At 40.4% G+C, this 21,306-nt stretch overlaps 1 protein-coding gene across 2 annotated transcripts in view; it reads right to left on the bottom strand.

Moving 5' to 3' along the window:
* Positions 1–405: 405 nt before the first annotated feature.
* The window catches only part of dlg5a (discs, large homolog 5a), a 37,123-nt gene continuing 16,222 nt past the window's right edge, over positions 406–21,306 (bottom strand). The window contains exons 6-33 of one of the 2 annotated variants that reach the window (XM_079249276.1): positions 20,641–20,900; positions 20,062–20,374; positions 18,572–18,802; positions 17,647–17,831; positions 17,354–17,479; positions 16,546–16,678; positions 16,294–16,421; positions 16,028–16,203; positions 15,842–15,945; positions 14,592–14,684; positions 13,343–14,383; positions 12,690–12,810; positions 12,452–12,596; positions 11,357–11,490; positions 11,140–11,229; positions 10,828–10,996; positions 9,188–9,350; positions 8,292–8,425; positions 7,368–7,532; positions 7,066–7,249; positions 5,292–5,440; positions 4,413–4,583; positions 3,572–3,762; positions 3,332–3,475; positions 3,113–3,240; positions 2,784–2,893; positions 2,167–2,276; positions 406–1,984 (exon numbers count right to left, since the gene is read on the bottom strand). In XM_079249276.1, coding sequence (XP_079105402.1) covers positions 1,881–1,984; positions 2,167–2,276; positions 2,784–2,893; positions 3,113–3,240; positions 3,332–3,475; positions 3,572–3,762; positions 4,413–4,583; positions 5,292–5,440; positions 7,066–7,249; positions 7,368–7,532; positions 8,292–8,425; positions 9,188–9,350; positions 10,828–10,996; positions 11,140–11,229; positions 11,357–11,490; positions 12,452–12,596; positions 12,690–12,810; positions 13,343–14,383; positions 14,592–14,684; positions 15,842–15,945; positions 16,028–16,203; positions 16,294–16,421; positions 16,546–16,678; positions 17,354–17,479; positions 17,647–17,831; positions 18,572–18,802; positions 20,062–20,374; positions 20,641–20,900 — 5,202 coding nt within the window. In that variant the 3' untranslated portion in view covers positions 406–1,880. The remainder of the gene's footprint in view (positions 1,985–2,166; positions 2,277–2,783; positions 2,894–3,112; positions 3,241–3,331; positions 3,476–3,571; positions 3,763–4,412; positions 4,584–5,291; positions 5,441–7,065; positions 7,250–7,367; positions 7,533–8,291; positions 8,426–9,187; positions 9,351–10,827; positions 10,997–11,139; positions 11,230–11,356; positions 11,491–12,451; positions 12,597–12,689; positions 12,811–13,342; positions 14,384–14,591; positions 14,685–15,841; positions 15,946–16,027; positions 16,204–16,293; positions 16,422–16,545; positions 16,679–17,353; positions 17,480–17,646; positions 17,832–18,571; positions 18,803–20,061; positions 20,375–20,640; positions 20,901–21,306) is intronic. The other variant, XM_079249277.1, reaches the window with a different exon arrangement.

Below are 21,306 nucleotides of genomic sequence, written 5' to 3'. Positions count from 1 at the left end.
GACAAATTTTCATTGGAAAAACATTGTGCAAGAATAGATCCCTTTTTTTATAATTCAAATAAGAAGTGATCCTTTTTTTCTAATAAAGAATAAAAGGCCATCAATGAAATGTAAGGAACTGATGTGATACATAAAAACATGAATTAGTTACAGTAGACATTATAGTACCTATTCAGAGTTTGCTGGAAACCTAAGAACAGTTATGTGTTTAAGGTTCACAGATAGACAAGTGCAAAATAGAAATAAAAGGATAAAGTTGCCTTAGTGGATGTTGGCACAAGTAAGATACAAGATATGGTTTTGAGGAAGGGCAGAATATTTTATTTTTTTTTTATTATATATATATATATATATATATATATATATATATATATATATATATATATATATATATAAATTGCCTCCTGAATAATAGTAAAAAAAATACAATTAAATAAACAATGAAAAGTCACTAACATTAAATGGACCAGAGGAAAATCCTTGACGGTATTACCCTGCAACTTTGCTTCATAGTATTTCTTATGATGAGTACATCGATAAGTGACTGACAACCAACCACAAAAAACACCTCAAATTCATTTAAAAAAAAAAAAAAAAAAAAAAAGACATGCTAATACCTGCTAAGACGTGACTTGACTGTCAGACGTTCCTAGTCATATCACTTAGTGAAAATACATGTAATATATATATATATATATATACACACACATACATATACATATATATGTGTGTATTTATATGTGTGTGTGTTTCTTTGTCCTCAAGATGTATCTGCATATTGTATATGGTATTCTCTATAATGTTGTTAAATATATGTTTATGAGAAAGAACAAGTTACACAGTGGTCCGTCTAGCCCTGGAGTGCATTCTGAGGAGTTCACCTGCTAGCCACACCTTTCGCCGACCCTCAATACCTCACTACTGTCATGCGCTGTAAACTGTACTGGTCTCAAATCTGCCTTTAAAATCATGTAAGTCCATGATGGCTGAAATGATGCACTAAAGAAAAATGTCCAAAAACCCTCAAAGTTCTGATTAAACGGCTTAGAGCTGGTTTCAGATCAGGCTTCTTCTCTAAAGGCACTTCTGAAAGGCCCATAACCTGTCCTCACACGCAGCTACTAGAGAAACACGATGCATAGAGCAAGCATGAATGCCTGCTGGCAAGACGACTTCAGCAAGATCAAGCTACATATTTCAAGAGATTTGATGCTTTTGCACTTTTGTGACGAAACATCACAAGGAATGTGATGCCCGATCCTGGCATTCCATGTCTATAGCATCATACACATGCTAACAATCGGGATCCAATTCAGATAAAATTGCCATTACAACTGTGAACAGTCTCAGAGTTTTCAATCTCGCACAAACACACGCACACACATACACAAAAATAATACAATTAGTTGTCAGTCATCATAAAATGGGTGCATAATTGTAGGGAAACCACAAGTCTCATTTGGTACATGGGAAGGGGGTGGCGTTAGGTGTGACTGAACTTCATTAGCGTTGTGGTTTGTGTACATAAGAGGGACAAGGGAAGGAGACACAATCAAGCAAATATTGAACACCAATATTCAGACTTGTCTTGTGACTGTAAACGGATGCTTATAATGCAGCATTACATATACACTACCAGAAATCCTTAGGGAAGACTGATTGAACTTAACGCTGATATCCAGTGCTACTAACCTGCTCCGGAATAACATCAGACATAAAGGAGGCTCCGATTATAAATCATAACAAAGACAAAATAAAAAAATATCAATAATTTACACAACTAGCTCACTATAGTGTACCTATTGGTATAATATGAAAGGATTAGAGTTTGGGGAATGGAGATGAGAGCCGCGGCTCGCTGTAGTGGCAGCCAGTCTCCTCTAGGGGCCACCGAGTGGAGTCCACAGGACTTTACTTTGTTCCTGATCAACTATAGTGATGATCTGAGTGCAAATGTAAGGAAGGGTGCCGCCTTGGACAATACCTGCAAAGAGAAGAGGACTTGTTGATAAAGCTGTGTGCTTGTGAGTACAAAAGCAATTAGTGTATTTACTTTACAGGGACACTGAAACATGAAAAAATAAGAAGCATAATAATAATATGGTCCATCTATGGTGTGAAGCTTGTTGTTTGCATCAAAGGGAGGTGATTTGTTCTCATACAAACCTGTGAAAAACTTGCTGTATTCCTGTTCTATCTTCTGTGCACTTTCAAATTGCTCCTTGGAATGTTTTTGAGATACTTTGTCCCGCAGATAAACTGGATCCTTCTGTTCCCTAAAGGCAAAACAGGAGAGAGATAATCAGTCTACTGAAGCCAGTGGCCGATTCCTTTCTTACATCATCAATGTGTCTCATTGAGCTTTTCAGAACTAAATTTTAAGCTATGAATGTGTTTAACTGAGGAAATTATTTGTGCAAGCAGGATTCTTAAAAGCAAGTAATCTCAATATCTGTCTCAAATGACGCAAAAATTCTTTATAGTTAAGCGAATGTCAGAAAGCATCTAGAAATAAAGGAATAAAGAATACAGCCCAGCGCTAAAAGGCTTTAAAAGGATAGAAAAAATTGTTAAGGCCTATTTAAAAGATTTTTTTAAAGTGTGATGTTTTAGTATTAATTCCAAAACAGGATTTTGTTGTGGAAAGGCAAATGTGAAGGCTTATCCTACTTTATCAACCCCTCACTTTCTCACCCACCCATATACTCAAACATGGATGGGGTTGCCACACCACCAGGACATAATAATCCTCATTCTGCGCTATGAGTCACGCTGCTACTTACTTGATCTGCTTGGCGTTCTTGTAGCGGATGAAGACAACTATAGGATAAATGTGAACGCTGTGGAGTCTTTCGATGGCATGTGGGGCAATGTCAAGCAAACAGTGACAACCCTGTGTTCAAAAAGAGCCAAAAAAAAAAACAATTTCAAAAGCAAATCAGTGTTAAGAACAATTTACATTTAGCTTTATAGACAGCTGTCTTAATCTTTATTCATTTGAATCTGAGACACAAGAGCTGTAACAGTGATGGTTCACCTCAATCAATGAGTAAAGAAAGATAGAAGCCATTTTATCTCTTCGGCTTAATTCTGAGACGGTAGACACAAATACCTTATCCGTTATTTCCTTTATAGAAGAAACAGTGGTCACATCAAAATGTCCACTCCTGCGCTTGTAGTCAATGAAGAGGCAGTCTTTGACACCGCGCTCAATGGCTTGCTGGGATGCCTTCAACACCTCTGCACAAACAGCAGTAAGAAAGCAAGAGTTTAAAGGATTTTTCTTTTTTTTTTTAAATAAATATCTGATTTGAAGAACTGACAGACTCACCCAGAACACATCTGCAGAACTTTCCTGGAGACTCGTTTACAAGCATCTCCTTGACGGGGTCTGTCAGAGGCCCAAGTATGAGTACTGGTCGGGGAGAGGTGCACTCCACCTTTTGGACCCGCTGGTATGCCAGGCTCACACAGTCTGACCAAAGAAATGCAAATCAGCCAAACATCATGTTTATACAGGCAATTTTATGCTTCCTGATATATTTACCCATAACATGAAAAACCTTCTCACCATCGAGGAAAGGGATGGAGTCTGTGCTGATGGTGTCCAGAGCCACCATCTCTTTGCTGTCTTTAGAGCTGCTGCGTTTATGTTTCTGCTTCCGCCTGAAAAAGGATCTGCGTGCAGCTGCAGAAAGAGTCTTACTGGAATCTTCCTTCATTTCTGTCACACTGTGTCTACGGTAAAACTCTTGGTCCATCCTGCATTGCACACAAACAATAAATGAGATCTTAAACTTAGAGGCTTTTAAACAGAGAAGGCGTCAGTATTGTTAGGCTGGGTACTGGCTTCTCAAATGCGTTTTAAGTTTATCTTTATTCAGTATAGTAAAGATAAATAAAACATAAAAGAAGTACAGAAGAGAAAGTGTAAAACCAAAAGGGTGTAGCTTCTGTCTGAAGAGCCATGAAGATGCTGAATGCTATGATGGGGATGAGGTATTGTTTAAAAAAGATGAACAGCAGCAAGTATTTTCTGTCATTTTTTGGAAACTTCACTTGGGAAATTTTCATTCAGTTGTAAAGTTAAAAATAGTCTTCATTTGAAACTCCTGCATCCAATATAAAGGTTCAGTTAAAAAAAAAAAAAATAATAGAGAGATGTAGGACTTGTGTATTCGTATAGAACAACTTGTCCTTAAGGCAAGAAGTTTGCAAGATAAATGCATGTCTTTGGAGACACACTACAAGGACAAGGAGACCTTGTACTACCAGTAAAAAGGCACAGAAGTTACATCACACACAAGTCCTGCATTGTAGCGGTACACTGTAGATTGTTGTCACAGCTGTTCCCAAGTGTCCACTAACTCAAATGTGCATGTGTGTAGGCATGCGCTGAACTCTCCACCCACATGTACTTGCTGGGGATCTGTCCTCTCTGGATCTGCTGAGCGTTCTCATCGAGCTGCCAGGCCATCCAGGTCCCAAAGCTCCCCTTTGGTAAAGACTCGTCCACGTACAAGATGTCATCCTTCTTAAAGCTGAGGTCCCCCTCAGCCTCGCCCACCCTGTCGTAAAGTGCTCTGGTGGGAGGGAAAGACAAAGATAGATTGTGAGTTATGAAGTGCACGGCAGAACAAAGCAGCCAAGGAGCATGAAGATGATAAAAATGAGAGCGGAGGTGAGGTATTATGGTAGGTGTGGTAGCTATGAAGAGATTAAGAATTGGTCAAACAGAGCAGCAGTAAGAAAGGAAGGCCAAAAAGAGTTTATCTTTCAGCAGTATAGGCCGAGCTCGCCTCCTGTTGGAGCCTCATAAGTCATTGCTGAGCGGCATATCAGTGACAGCAAGGCAAGCTGAGTGTATTTACTGCGGATGACATCACAAGCATGTTTGCCTATATAACAAGTGACTGCGGCAGCTGTGGCAATACACCCCGACAGACTCCTAACAATAAAACATTACTATTTTAGATCTTAATTTTCCATCCATATACAATGCACTTCTAATGACCTGGAAAATTATGGAGTGCAAAAATGGATCAGATAACCTAAATCTGTAGTGTGATAAGCATCACTGCAGTCACACTGTGGATTTGGGACATAACTGGTTAGGTGACAAACAGTCCAGCTTGTCCAAGGGGTACTTTGGTCTACGTGACTATAAATAGGCTGCTATGGAAAAATTTGAGACACTTTGTAGTAGTACACTTTGTAGTTTGTAGAATTGGCTAAAATTCAGATCTATTTCAAGGTATGACAGATATTTATAAGTACACATGCATACATACCTAATGTAAAAGCCATCTCCTGGAGCATCTTTGACCATGCTGAAATCATCAGGTCGATGCTGCACCTTTAAAGTGACTGTCTCTGCAGGTTTCAGCATCTCGACATACACCTCCTCTGCCATCTTATTCTTCATATTCACCGAGTTATACTGAGAAATAGAAAGAGAAAAGGGTGGGGGGGGGGAGATAAATAGTGGAAACATCAACTTGAGTGGGGGTTTTTTTTTAACTTTTTATTTAAATTTTCAAACACAAATTAACAAAACACGCCACCGGACACAAGTGACCGGGCAGGAACGGAGGAGAAGAAGAAAATTTAAATTAAAAAAAAAAAAAAAAAAAGAAAAATTAATAAAAGTACATTCATCTACATGTATGAAAAAAAAAACAAAAAAACAAACAAACAAATAAATAAAGGTAGAAATTCACTTCATGTCAGGACTCATCTTCAGCATTATGGTGCGATATTAACAACCTATAAAGTTTACGTCCTCATGTATTCAGTAACCATATGCCATCCCCGGTTATAAATGTCCATTTTTATTTGTAGTGATGCTGTCACTCATTCCATTATACACACTTGTTTCAACTTTTGTTTCCATTCAATTACAGTTGGTGGTTTAACATTCTTCCAGTTCAAAGTTATCATTTTCTTAGCAACCAGTAATAATATACGCAATATATATATCTTTGGTAAGCACTGAAAAGTTCGACTGGCGTAACACCAAACAAATAAAAGAGTTTTTCAAAGGACTTCTCTTTTTTAAAATGTTTCAATTTCTTCTTTAATTTTTTTCCAATACTCAAGTATCATTGTGCATTATGGTCACCTATACTACCGCATCGTCTCCAACACAAGGATGCTGAAGGATTTTTAACAAAATTAGAAATGACCACTGGAGTGTGAAAGTATCTGTTTTTTAGTTTCCAGTCAAATTCTTTCCACTGCTGAGCACGGAAACATCAACTTTTCATCATTAAATTAATAAAACAACAAAGTTAGAAGAGGAATGTCATGTTATTTACACTCAGCAAAATAATTTCCTCTGACTGAGACAGCTACATTTCCTCCAAGCTTTCAGTGGTATTACAGTGTTGCAGTATTGATTTGAGCCACATATGAGGAAAGGATACAAACAGGGAGACTACAGGACAGACTGATTGCTGTGCAGTCTGGGGACAAAGCTACGTGGCTTTTCAGATTGCACACTCTCTGCGGCACTGAGCTTAAGTAGAATCACGCCAGGAAATGTCTATCACAAATTTGTGGCGCTCCCAGATAAATTACCGACGTGAAATGAGACCGAATACCAACCGGGAGGAGATCAATCAAAAACAATGACACGATGGAAAATGCCAGCACCCTCTGGCAGTGCTCGAGTCTGCAGCATGTTTTTCAAAAAAACATCTGAAAACATCAAATAAAAGTTCACTTCAAAAAGTTTAAAAAAAAAAAAAAAAAAACACCTACGGTACACATCTTTAGTGTTAAAAATTCAGTTTGCAGTTAAACTGACTGAAAGGCAACTTGTAAATTATTCACCAAAGTGAAATAAAACTACCTTCAGAACAAAAATTGCAGTTTAGAAAGTGATACATAGATACTAAATGTGTACTTTATTAATCCTGTGAGGGAAATTTGTTTCCTTGTGCACTGTATTTATGTGTTGGTGACATGTTTGTGAATCATAGAAAAGCCATCAAACATGAATTACAGACAGTGTGTTTGTATGCGAGCAGGTATGGTGTGTATGTGTATTGTATAGTAATATACCTCCAGGATGAGGTCTCCAGCAAGTAGACCATTAGGGCCTCTGGCAGGACTGTCCTCATCTACACTCTCAATGTAGACACCCTTCAGGTTCCCTCCACAAAGCGTGACTCCTACTTCCACACCAGGTCTGCGCACCGTCACAAGCCGGGGCTCAGCCACTTTCCTGCTGCCCTCTGACGGCATCCTACAGGGAGATACGTGCTGGTTGGAGGAAAAGGCTACTGGTGTGGCAAAAATTCCTTCTCATTCACATTAATTGGTATAAAGATGTCGAATCATTTAGTCTTTGTGAACATTCTTGCCTGACGAAACTGTGAGGACTAGTAGTGGGTGTGGTCTGCTTGGACGAGGGAGTGAGTGTTCCCTCGTCCTGTTCGCTGAGCGTGTCGATGGTGGAGTGATTGTCGGGAGTGGCGGCCCCGCTTCCCTGGGGAGTTGACTGAGTGCTGACTGGCTCCAAACGGGAGCTGCAGAGGAAAAAATAAAGAACATTTAATCTTTACTGGTGAATTTACAATTAAATGATTTAATGTACAAGTCCAGATTTCCCAACAGCCTCACCTGGGCTTCGTATTAAATATCGCAAGCATTTATATAATATGGGATATGTTTGATGTAATAAGGCTTCAGAAAAGCACGCCAAAAAGCCACACTGCTAAAAGCTACAGTCACATGGAAAATAAATGAAACTCTCTTTCAATTTTATCAGGATTGCCTGCTTTTTATTTTAGGTTTGCTTAAATATAATCATGACATATGAGGTTTTATTTAGCTCAATTTAAAACAGGGAAGATTTTTAATATGCCCAGAAACACAAAATCTTACAGCTGAAAGAATTTTCTACATGACTGTACATCACAGGTTTGCTGCTCTGATTGGTTGTGGACTGATCAAACAGCTTTGGGCATTTTCACATAAAATGTTATTGAAATTAAATTAAAACTCCAAGCGGGAGTCAGACTCAACCATGCATGCTGACAATATTTGAAGGTGAATCAGCTAGAAAGTTAAGGTTAAAACCTGGATGAGACATGGTTGTTTCAGAGATTCAGTAAAATAATCATGTATAATAAAGGTTTCTTTAAAAAAAAAAAAAAAAAAAATCAATAAATAATGCATTTAGACTGAAAAAAATTACTGGTTGAAAACATGGGATTGGAAAAAAAAAAGATTAAAACAAACAAACAAAAAAGAAACAACTAATTCTCCATACAACATTGTTTTACCTGGAGCGAGAGTGGTTGCCAAGCTGGTACATGTGTGGGTTGTACTGGGCCATAATGGTGATGGTGTCACACTGCTGGCCAATTATGAGACGAGCTTGCTGCTCTGTAGCATTCCGCAAGTTAATGCCATTGTACTGGTAAAGGAGGAAAAATGTGATTAGGATGAGCATTTTAGAACAGATTATGTCACTGAAAGAACTGGGAGACGGGAACACAGGATGTGTCCAGTCTGTTAAGTGCTTTAAATGATTAGTTCTACTCTGCAGAGAGGACACTCATGAGAGTTGATGGAGGATTAGCTTTACACACATTTCCTGGTATTTTGAAAATAATTTTTTTTATTTTTTTATTTTTTTTTTTTTACTAGCACCCCACAAGCCATTATTTTTCAAGACACATTTGTGGCCTCATACAGACCTCATCTAATTATGTAAAGTCACAAATGGATAAATAGGATATTTATAGGTAAATAAATTAAGGAACATGTGGGGGGGGGGGGTAACAAACAGTCTTTTTACATTCACATATTTTATGAAATATTCCTGACTTAGTCTTTTAAAAAAAAAAACTAAAAAAAAAACTATAAAATGTGTAACACCCTCCAGTACAAGTGCCGCCTACTTGATGGGACTTTACAACAGCCAGCTCTGTAAACAGTGAAAACACCATTTGGTTAAATGCATTCCAGCAATAATTAAAATGCTGGATCTGTGACAGCATTAATGAATTGAGTCATCCAGTATGTGAAGCCACACTATAAACATGTCCTACAAGCAGCACAATGACTAAAACCTAAAGAAAGAGTGTGTTAGTGGGGAAGTTTATAATCACACAGAATTTTTATTTATGCTAACTTGAAGATGTAATATTTGTGGCGTGCAGCAGGTTTCTCATACCTCGAGTAATTGGTCTCCGTACTCCAACCCTGCCTGGTGTGCTATGCTTCCTCTGGTAACTTTTGAAACAAAGATTCCTCCATTCTCCCCACTGACAATGGAGATGCCCAGCGGCTCTGCACCTTTGTGCACAATGACATTGCGTGGTTCCTCCAAGTATGGTCTGGTGGGAAAGAGGACTCTGCATCAATAAATAGCATCACAAGAGAGCTGATCCAGGACACCACCAGAGAGTAGAGACAGCTCAAGGTGGTGCGAGACTGCCACTTTACAGCTCTGGGGAGTTTTTCATTAATGCAGGCTTTTGCTGGAAAAATAAGAAATCACACCTGGCTTAAATTAAAATTTCAACAACAAACAGAAAGCTTCTGCTGAGTTTGACGAATATTTGAACCCAAGTTTAAAGATCCCCCAGGTCTGTAACAGCTTAGCTCTCCAGAGTACCACTTTATGCCTGGCTTACAATGCCTAGGAAACTGGATGGGTTTAGACAACACAGAAATAGTGGGAACAGTGAAAGCACAGGAAGAAGGTGGAATTCCTTCACATGAAGGAGATTTGTATGAACTTTGTGTGTCTTCATAACAAGGTGGCATTGAGCATGCCTTCCACTTTCATGAAGGGAGATAAGAGGGAAACAGCTGCAGCCAGGCTCTGGGATAAACAGCGTGGTGGTGTACAAACAAGACCACGACCCAGAATCTTGAAGTTGAATAATAACTACATTGCATAACATACGTAGTGCAGAATAAAGGGTGACTTAGCTTAAGGCAAATATATATACATGCACACGGACCATGTCATCTTCAGAGAGTATGTACGGTACATGCACTATCTGAGATTTCAGTGGGTCTTCTGACATAGAGGGAGACATGTGCAGGCACATAAACAACACTGAAGTTTGCCAGGTGTAGCTTATCAGTGTTTGTGTGCATCCCTAGGCACAGGTCATACTGTTGCATGCAAAACATTATAAATTGCAAAAATTAAAGTCTTTTCTTGGTTGTAGGTGAGGAAAACACGGGGAAAAAAACAACGTCATCTTGCATAACTCTTGTAAGAGTTTTATGCGCCTCCATATTATCTGCACCAAAGCATGTGAACAAAGTGAACTTGGAGGGGAAGGATGGGGGCATTCCCTTGTTTGTGGCACTGTGAGGGGGGAACAAACCTGAGGCTCCTGAGAGAGGAGAACCTCGGCCTTGCAGCCAGAGGAATCCTTAGAAAAGAGCGGTTACGGTACAAAGATCTGGAAGTGGAGCGTTGCAAAGAGGCGAGAGGAAGATAAAGAGAAGAATGGGGGACAGATATCATACATAGACAGCAACAGAGTAAAAGCTTAAGACGTGTCATCAATAAGATGTGGGACAGGAATGATGGCGGAATTAATTAAAATTTATAACCAAGACCTAAAACTTGATTTTGGAACCAAACGCAGCTTCAGTAAAATTATTTAATAGACAATGAATAAATGAAAGATCAACATTTTTTTAAGAGTCACGCAAAAAGGACAGAAATATGTAAACAAGCTAATATGTAACACATATGAGCGTCACAAAAATGTGTTTCAGCTGGCTACAAACAACCTTTTTTATTATCTGACATTTAAAAATCACATGCAAGTATCCTTTACATCATACCTGTCTTTCCTGCGCTCCCCTATTGGCACAGGACTGACTGAGATCCGAGGTAAGGTGGAAATGGAACCTTGTGATTGGCTGCTGGCAAATGAAGAAGTCTCCAGATTTAGTGGGGACTGCGGAGGCGTGATAAGACTGGGACTGCTACACTCAGAGTGTGACATGGAGCCTGGATTTAAGGAAAGAGCAGCAGAAAGAAAAAATACATTATATTTAGATCTCATATTTATGAATGTTGTAAAAAAAAAAAAAAAAAAAGGGGTTAATTGATAAAGCTTTTTTTTCATCTTTTTAAAATAGGAACTACAGTACCTCTGTCTGAGCCCAGCATGGAGCGTGGGTATCGTGGCGTGGATGGGATTTTGATTCTTCCTGTATGGTACTGAACATTACTGGAAGAACCTGGCAGAGGGATGAGATGCAATAATTAACAATATGACACAATATCCAGAAAGAGAGAGACAGGAATTCTGTGACCTTTCATATGTGTGTGCATGAGTTTGCGTGCTTGCGTGCGTGTCAGACTGACCGAGCCGTGCGCTGGAGGGCAGTGAGTTTGTACCGTGTGAAGCTCGGCTGCTGCGTGTTGACGAGGATTCGGAGTAGTCGCTTGTGCGCTTCTGCTGGCTCAGGTCCAGGCTCAGACGACCCTGGTGCTGTGGGCTGCAAGAAGGAAAAGAAGATTGAAATTCTGCATAAAAAAAACTCTACTTCAGTAAAGTTTTTATTTCTAAAAGGTAATTAAACTCAAGGGTAGAGATTATTCAAAACAGCACAACATTAAGAAAAGGCAACAGTAGGATATTTAATCAGTGACGCTGCCATTGGGAAAAGGGCTAATTTAGAACTATTGTTATGATTTTGGCCGGATAGAGAGAGAAAATTAATGAAGCCTTGATATTAATTATTAAAAAGCTGTTTGCAATGGCAGATTGTTTCGAAGAGACCTAAAACATGTTGTGCGGCAGTTCCATAATGTGAACTGGCTACTTAAAGGCCTGATTAGTTATACACAGTAAGCAAGTAAAAAGATAAAATGGCAAAACTATTACATGCTCTGTGGACTATTAAAATAATTTGAATGTGAATCTGTATGTAGCAGAAGTAAGTAAAGGGAATTCACTACCAGGTGAAAATGTAAACATTTAATTTAATGCTTTTCAGAATAAGTGCTGAACAGATTATTATAACAGTCCAAAAAACAGTGCAAAAAAAAGATTTCCGAGGTTGTTTATAATATGAATATTGTAGTAATAAATGCAGTGCTGGTGACTTTGCTAATGGGATTCTGAAACTAGATTCAGAAAACATTGTAAAGCTTAATATGTAATGAAACAATATTTTCGACCTTTGGAAAAACCTGTGCCTCAAGAACTGATCTCAACCTGAGGAGATATATAAATTAAAAAACAGAAGTGGAATCATCAGAGGAAAGGGAATTGAGTTACTGTATAATTATCATAGAGATCAAAGGATTTATTTTGATTCTTGATGAAAATACAAAGCCTTGTCATGAACGGGTTTGAGGAGCAGTGCATCTGGGACAGACCACTGTGGAACGTCAGAGATTTTCTATTACTTAAAATCAATCTACTGAAGGAAATGGAGTTGAAAATAAGGTAACCTGGTATGGGTGTGCTGGTGACATATCTGAGATGCAACAGATGGACAGTTGCTGGTATGAACACGGTGACTGCGCACAGTGTACACTGGATTCCTCATCACAGCAGTCACTGCAGGGCAAGGAGACAGTCCACGGTGGGCCGAGTCTGACAGGACACAAGACACACATTCATGTCAGAAAGTGGGAGGGTTGTGATTACATTTCGAGAATGTAGCCATGTTGCTATAGAGAAACTCACTAGGAGGTAGGTTGCCATTGTAGACTGTAGGGACAAAGCCAACACTGTGTCTATGAGAGCGGCTGGGGGAAGAACGCAGCATGTCTCTGGGCTCTGGTGAATGCTCATCATTGGAGTAGTTCTGAGATGAATCACAGACTTAAATTCATACAAATTTTACCAGCTTGGTATCAAAATAACATGTCTAGAAAAAAAAAAACTTTTCCACCATTTGTTGGAGCTAACACATAAGAAAAAAGGACAACATTCCACAAGAGAACAATGAACATTTATCCCCACTGCATCCTCCTGTGTGCATCAGGACCTGGAGAGGTAGCTGGGCAGGGTTGTCTGACAACCAGGCTCTGACTCAGCTCTGGGGCTGGGTGGCTGTGCCACTGCTGTGGCATCAATCACTTAGACACACTGGCCGAAAGGCAAGTCCCGGAGGCTTAATTCTGACAGGCAGTAAATTCTATTACAAAGTGGATACTTTGGCCCACTGGAATGGTTTCAAAGCTCCCATTCAGATTTTTTCCTCCAATGCACCACAGTTTCTATGTTAGAGAAACTTGGAATTTACCCATCCTGGACTGATGAAGATATTTCTAAGACAAAAAAAAAGGTAACATAAAAGACTTTCAGTCAACCTGCTAACTGTTAAATAAACTCACTTGGAAGGAGGGAAGAGTGATGGTCTGAGGGGTCATCCTACGTCGAAGGGCGGGGGCAGATTTAGGGCGTGGCCTCTTTACCTCTGGTTCTTCTCCTCGAGTGCGGCCGATGTCCTCGTCACATGACTTCCTAGAGGTGAGGACCTTGCCGTCCTGGAAATAGTGGTTTCCGTTCCTGTCTCTTTCTCGTTCGCTTCTGTCTCGGCTCTCTCCTGCTGCCATGGCAGCCTCTCCCTTGCCCTCTGAGGTGATTGTGCAGTCAGAAGCAGAGCTGCTTTGATGTTTGTGTTTAAATTTAAAAGAGTCGCTGCGAGTGGGAGGGGTTGGGGGGGTCGGGGTAGGAGTGGAAGAGGAGGAGAGGGACTCGGTCTTTGAAGGCTGTGGGGAATGAGAAGCTGCAGCCACCGCTACAGTGGCAATCTGATTGGCTGCCATGTACTCCATCTTAGAAGAAGGTGTTTCAGGGCGTTTGAATGTGTCTGGATCAAAGATGGACTTCCTCTGCTTGGGGGATTTATAGATGGAGAGTTGGGTGGCTGTTGTGACTGGACTGGGACTATCTGGTGCGACTGACATACTTCCCACCATCATCTTGGGCCATGTTCCCCCACTGTGCTTCTTTTCCAGAGCTGTCTCCATAGCAATGCAGTCAGAGGGTGAAATGGGCTCGAAGGGCAGCGAGGAAGGTGCCTTTGGATAAGGACAGCACTCTTGGAAAGCACTGGGTCCATAGCGACCAGTTCCTAAGTCTGAAGCCGGCCGAAGGCTAGTGGCATGGAGGGAACCTGTGGAGAATGGCTTGCCCATGTCACCATACATCTCATCAGATTCACCTCTGACCTTCCTCCTCTCCCCAGAGATACTACTTGTGCTGGCGCTTCCAACATCAGGGCAGAAGATGTCAGTCTGTGTCGAGCTGTTGTGTTTGAGGTTACGGCTGTTCCGGGAGTGGACCTCTGACAGGTGAACGCGTCCATTAGACTTCTCTGATGTTTGCAGACTCTCAAAGATATTCTGGCCTGACGTACTGTGAGGGAAAAACTGTGGGGTGAACAAAAGAAAGAACAATACTTGATAAGCTGAATTTCTTCCCCTAAACACTGCAAAACAGCACGGTAACTCTGTAGATGAGCAAACACAACAGCTGAAGTTATACAACTGCTATGTAGGACATACAGAACTAGAGAGAACACTCTTGATGATTCCAGTGAGAAAAGAAGCTTAGAAAATGAGACGAGTTCTGGCTCACCTTCATGAGAGACAGGCTGAGAGAGTCCCTGCAGCTCCTCAACAGAGCTTCACACTCTGTCACAGACTTGTTATCCAGAGCAATTCCATTTATCTGCAGGGAAGAGACACATTGGAAATAACGATAAGTCGTTCAACACAAACGCAACGCTTGCTGCCTTCTCTGACATGCGTCTGATGTTCATTTGTGTATTTGTCTTGGGTTGCAGTGTTATTAAAATAGCAGCACATCTACAAACACATTCTGCTAACAATCTTGAACATGAGAGTGCAGCGAGCTTGAGATGTGCTTCATGCTGTTATGGTGGGAGAACCACAAGAAATCTAGGCCAGCACATTTTAGTCTCCAGCAATCACACTGCAATCCTCACATTTCCACCATAAAAGGCTGAACTTGAGAGGAATCTTCTTTTTTTTTTTTTTTTAAACTGTCTGAAACATTGAGGAGCAGGGTGGGTACTATATTATGGCTGAAATTTTGCATGGAAATAGCTCAGGAAAATGGACCTAAAGGGAAAAGAAGCGCTCACATCTCAGTTCAGAACTCTGATCTATATTGTGATCACATTTAAACATGAAGTACTAATGCTGATAAAATAAAATATGAGCAAATGTAAGGAGTTGGATGAAATATGATATACGTATGATAAATATCCCCAAATGCATGGGTTTTCAGAGATAACTATGTGGTTTAATCTCATACACGCTTTGCAAATGAACTAAAACGACAAATTACTGCTTGGCATGTCTAGCCCACAATGAATACATATATGGCCAATACTGTTTCAGTCTAGACCACTATACAGCTATAGTCTGAGGGATTCTAGATCATGTACGGGTTTTGTCCTCAAGTTTAAACCAACAAAGGCATCAAAAGTCTGCTGCTGCTGACAGATAATCATAAAAGACACTCTTCCCATCTCTTACAGCAACAGAGACATAGTTTCTATTTCTGTCACTTATCTTTGCTCTTAATTCCCTTAAGTGTGCATATACTGCAACTGCACATCCAGAGAAAGCTTCATCCACACTTCTAGAGCAGCAAATTTTTGAGGATTTAACAAAAAGGAGAAGTCTGTCCTCTAGCCACTTCAGATACTCAACTAAATCCCACCTTATCTGAGTTTTGGAGTGTGAGATACTGGGACGGATCAGCGTCTGGATTAGAAAGCTAACAGAACCTGTGCAAACTGGGGTGTTGTAGATGTGGAGGAAGGGAGCAGGATTTCATTAAAGTTGAAAATAACTCACAGCGATCAGTCTGTCTCCAACTGTGAGAGAACCCTCCCGAGCAGCAGGACTTCCTTGGACAATGGCAGTGACAAACACCCCGTTTTCCAGACCAATACCACTGTCTGAGGAAAAACAACCCAGAATCAAAGAGCAGCAACAATACAGAGTGAGAGAAGGTAAGTAAATATCTGAAACCTAACATACCTTTATGTCCCATAAGGTTGATGTGAACAGGGGTGACCAGCCTCCCCCCCAGAGATTTCCTTCTTCGTACCACCATGTTGATCAGTCCTCCCCCGTTGAGGACAGCCTTCACCACCTGCTTCCTGTCCTTATTGGTCAAGTCTATGTCATTAATCTTCAACAACCAATCATTCACTCTAAAACCAAAGGAAAAGAAATAATATAATATGGAATTCAATAAAGTTTTAAGTCCAGCATAGGGAACAGTTTATTGAGGCAGGTCATACCTTAACCTTCCATCTGCTATACTTCCTTTGTCCACCCTTGTAACAAATATTCCACAATCTCCTGGTAAATATGGATCATTTACCCCCTCAGCAATATCAAATCCAAGTGCCTTCAAATCCATGTCATCCTATTAAGGCAGTAAAATAAAAGTTTGTTAATGACAAATTTCTGTCAATGTTCCCGTTCTGTTGAACTCTGCTGGTTGTCTCAGGACAAGCATTTTAGCACATTACAGCGAGAATGGCTCTTACCCTGTCTTTCTCAAACTCCACCACCTCTGTCTCCCACTCCAGGGAGTCTGTGTCAATGGCAGAGTCGTGAGAGCTGTGGGCCATTAGCTGACAGAATCGGGCCTCCTTCTCCAACTGGCTCTCCATCTTTTCCCTAAACAAAGAAAGACAACACATAGAGTCAAAGGTTAGTCACTTGAGGATGGATGGACAGAGACTACAGAGGGAGAGAGTCACATGCGTCCGATCTGACTGGAAGTTAACTTTTTCTATTTTTCTAAAGTTATTGTGCATATCGTTGTGGATAATAAAAGGTTTTCTGTAACATAAAAAGGGGCTCAAAGTTGGTTTAAAAAATATGTCAAACGTCCGTCCTCAAACACTTGCCATTTAAATTTATATTTTAAATTAGTAACAAACTAAAAGTAGATGTACACAATGCCCTTTTGTCAGTAAGATGTATGGTGCCCTATTGAGGCTTGCCTTGCGGATAGTGCTGACATTAAAACCCCAACGGTACATTGTTCTTTATGGAGGGTAAAGAAAGAAACTTACAAAGTCACTATGTAAGGCTTACTCTATATACCAGGGAAAAAAATCTCATATACACCTCAACCAGCAGATGGCGCCTTTACGCCCAATACAGGCACCTTCATATGCAGAAAATTAGACATAAAATATGTATGCTTGATGAAAACGTTTACTTTTTTGTGGAATAAATTTTAATTTGGATGTGTGAAAATGATGCGAGGAAAATAACCAAGCTATAAGACAGCTGGGTAGAACAGCCCAGTACAACACAGTGGAGACGGAAAGGGTGACGACTCACTTCATCTCTTTAAGCTCTCGCAATGTGTCATTCTTCTGTTTCCTCATATCGTCCAAATTACGCAGGGCATCGGCTAGATCACTGACCGCCCGGTCCCTTTCTCGCCGCAAGTTATCACACAGAGTCCTGGGGAAGAGAGAGAGAGAGAGGGAACAGATGGCGTGAAAATAAGAGGAAAAAAGGATGGCACGTACTTGGGGGGTTATGTAGCTGCCAGGGACTCTCTAAGATCTACAGCACTGCGCACACCATTCAGCTCCATCAGCAGTCTTTAAAAACACACACACACTGACCTTATGCTCTCCCTCTCCGCCACTATTTTGTCCCTCTCTTGAAAAGCCCAGTCCCTTCGACATTTGGCCACTTCAGCCTCCTGTGTGGCCTCCTTCAGCTCCTGAGACATGGCCTCATATTGTTTCCTCAGCATCTCAATCTCCTTATTAGCCCGTTCCATGTCCAGGGTAGCAGAGTCTTGTTTCTACAAACATTGATTGTTTGTGAATACAAACAGTTTAAAAATATGACATTTTAATATGAGATACTATCAGAGTTTATGCTGTTTACACATAGAAAAAGAACAAATAGAATTAAACTGTAAGCACTGTCAGAGGAAAACTATTTTCCTTACATTTCTTGTCATTTAAAGTAATGGCATATTCTTATATTTCTTGAGCAGATTTTATATTTTCAACAGTTTTATTTGTGTGATGAGAAAATATGGAGGCAAACTTGAACTTTCGTTTTTCTTAAATCATCCATGGCGTAACAAATATGAGTTGAAAAGACTGCTATCGAAATTCATAAATCCTTCTGGCTTATCCAGCGTGATAAATTAGGACAGCGCGGGCTGATCGAGAAGATACAGTACAGTAACAATGTTTCTAGCTCAACAATATGCCCTCTTGAATCCTGGAAGCATTTTTCTCACATTTTCAGTACGGATTGAGTTTATTATTACATCGATTTTGTGTCTGAATAAATCACAGGAGCTACAGTTTATTACTGATATAAAACATCTGGATATCTTAAATTCTCAAACTGATTTCGTGCTTTTTCGTTCTCTCTGTTAAACACAAGATGTATGACTTTTAGAATTAGGCTGGTAAATGCTTGGCAAACCGAGTGAGGGATGTGACAGTTGAGGCAGGCAAAATGGCAGCTCATAAAGATATCAACAGATGCTTTCAGGAATTTTATAGGTGTGTGGTGTAGATTTACTTGTCTGGCCTGATAATATTCACGAAGCAGCTGATCCCTTTGAATGATGGCCTCCGTCCTCTCCTTGCGGGCCACATCCCTCTCCTCCCTGACCGTCTCAATGTCCTTACAGGCCTGGCTCAGCTCCTTCTGGGCCTCTGCTTTGTCCTTCACTTCATGGCAGTACTTCTCTAGTAGTTCGTTCCTCTCACAGATGGCCCTGTCCCGGTCCACTAGCGAAGAGTTCAACTCCTGTCCCAGAACAAAGACGGGCTAAATGAAATGAGGGCATCTCAGCATTGTGAGTTATTAATGCGATGTGAAAAAAAAAAAAAAAAAAAACATCAAGAGATCCAACGCAGAGTGATCTGACACTCGCTGGAAATCTCTCCTGTCACATAGAATGTTCAGAAATATTCTTCAAACAGAGGCCAGCAGCTACGGTTATTTTTGAGCAGTTTGTTGGGGGAAGATGCCCTTTAATGCAATGAATAGACTAAAGTAAAAGTTATAGTCAAACTCAAGAACATGCAAACAAACTAACAGGTTGATCAAATATTCTCAGAGGAGACTGTTTACACGTATCCTCATGAAGCAGTGTTTCTAAGTTCTGGTCCTCAGACCCCCCTGCCCTGCATGTTTTAGACTCTTCCAAAGCACCAGAGTCAGATTATTGAACTTCCTCATCAAGTTCTGTTAACAAACCCTTTATTTCATTCAGGTGTGTTAAGGTAAGGTTGCCTATAAAACAAGCAGGGCAGGGGGGCCTCAGGACCAGAATTAAGAAACACTGTCCTAAAGGTTCAAAGGATGAAGTTACAAATTACATCAATTGTCTCACTAACTGTAAGAGTGATTTAGTTTAATTCAGATTTTCTGATGAAACAAATCATATCTACAGTCATTTTAAAAGGGACCTTATACAGTTTATGTATATAAAACAATCAAATAGTACTTTCAGTAAACACTTGGAGACATTGGGAATAATTTCATAAGTTATTGAAAGAAAGATTAAATCACATAATTCCTTAGATATGTTTTTGGGACAAAATCTAAAATTGATCATATTTTAGTTGAGCTTGCAGTTTACGAGTAGTCTGGTTCCATTTAAAGCTCCAACAAGCAGCTCTTCTACATCTCTTGTATTTTTTGTTTGTGTTTGTGCTTTACTGCATACAGACTGTAAAGGGTTAAACAACTTAAAACCCCACTCTGCTACATGGATCCAACCAGCTTGGACACATGTCTAGATGTTGGGAGACAGGAGGGTGATAACAGTTGTCGAGTTGAAGACTACAATGAAGACTACAAGTCACAGCAACAAGTTATTTTTTCCTTCTACATGTCCTCCTTGGAGCCAAATGTTTTGACCTTATAAACTGCATTTCCTGGACAAATTTCTTGTTTCCTTGGCAATATGTAAAGAAATGAAAGGTGGCTGAAGACTCGAGACTTTTGCACAACAACATAATATGCAGAACCCGTTGCAGTTCAATTCAGAACACTAATACCTGTCTGAGTGCCTCCATCTCTTCACTGGCCACAACCCTCTCAGATGAAGTGTTTTTCAGTCGGGCCTCAGCTGCCTCCAGTTCGGTCTGCAACTTGTCCAGCTCCTTGATCACCTGGTCTCGCTCACTCATAATGAGACGATACTCATTGAACACAGAATCCCTCTCCTCCTTGTACTTCTCGCAGTCTTTAGACGCCTTCAGCTGCAAGTTCTTGTAGCGTGTCACTTCTGACTGCAGCCGCTCCATCTCTCTCTGCAGCTCCTTGTTCTGAGCCGAAGACTTGTTCAGCTCCTGCTGAACTGAATCAAACCTGAGAGAGTGAAAGATGGCAGCAAGCATCCAAGTGTCAAAATTTATAACATGCCCATATAAAATGATATACAGCTGGAAACAGCTTGAGCACAGCTTAAATCAGCAGTTGTTCGTGTGATGAATCATTGCCACTTTTACTCTGCTTCTTTGGACAGAAATGAGCGATTTTCAAGCTTGAGCCAAAATATTGCTTACCACATATCAATGTGCCCCCCCCCTTGTGTGTCATACTGTCTGTGTGTGTGGATGTGAAGATGCTCTCACCTCCTCATTGAGGTAGAGTACTGCTGCTGGTAGTGCATGGCTGAGTCTCGTTGTTTGAGCAATGCATCCATCTGCTTCTGTAGCCTCCGGTTCTCTTCCTCAGCCTGCTCCAGGCGGCTCAGATCTGTGTTATGGTTAGCCACCTTCTCACTGTAGCGCTTACTCAGGGCATCGTACTCCTTCTTTACACCCTCCAGCTTGTCCATGGCTGTGTCGTACAGCTGATTTAACACCTCTGATGAGCCCTTCTCTCTCATGACCTGGTGAGAACAACAATAATAAAAAATGTGGTAATATTAAGTTCTAGTGGTGCTCAAAATGCCAATATTTTCTATTTGAACTAAGCTCGAGTTTGCTGTTACCCCATGTTAACAGCAGATGGCAGTAACGTGCAGACGGGATCCACACATTACTTTGCAACAAAATCTAATTCCAGCTTAAATGATGGCTTTTATAAACGTAAGATGGCATTAGCGGACTTGTGGTTATGCACTTAAATCAAACTTAATCACCTACAGAGAAAATTAACTAATTTATGTGCAACGTTTGTCCTTCAGGATGCATCTTTTATTCTCAATCATCTTCTCATCTGCAGGTTTGCTGATACAGTCCTTCCGCATCTTCTGAGAGTTGTTGTGACCTGAGGGCTGTATTGACCTCAGCTGC

The sequence above is a fragment of the Telmatherina bonti genome, assembly GCF_933228915.1.
Source record: "Telmatherina bonti genome assembly, chromosome: 11".
Classification (NCBI taxonomy): Eukaryota; Metazoa; Chordata; class Actinopteri; order Atheriniformes; family Telmatherinidae; genus Telmatherina; species Telmatherina bonti.
Note: the sequence above shows the minus strand (reverse complement) of the source record. Positions and strands in the feature narration are given on the sequence as shown.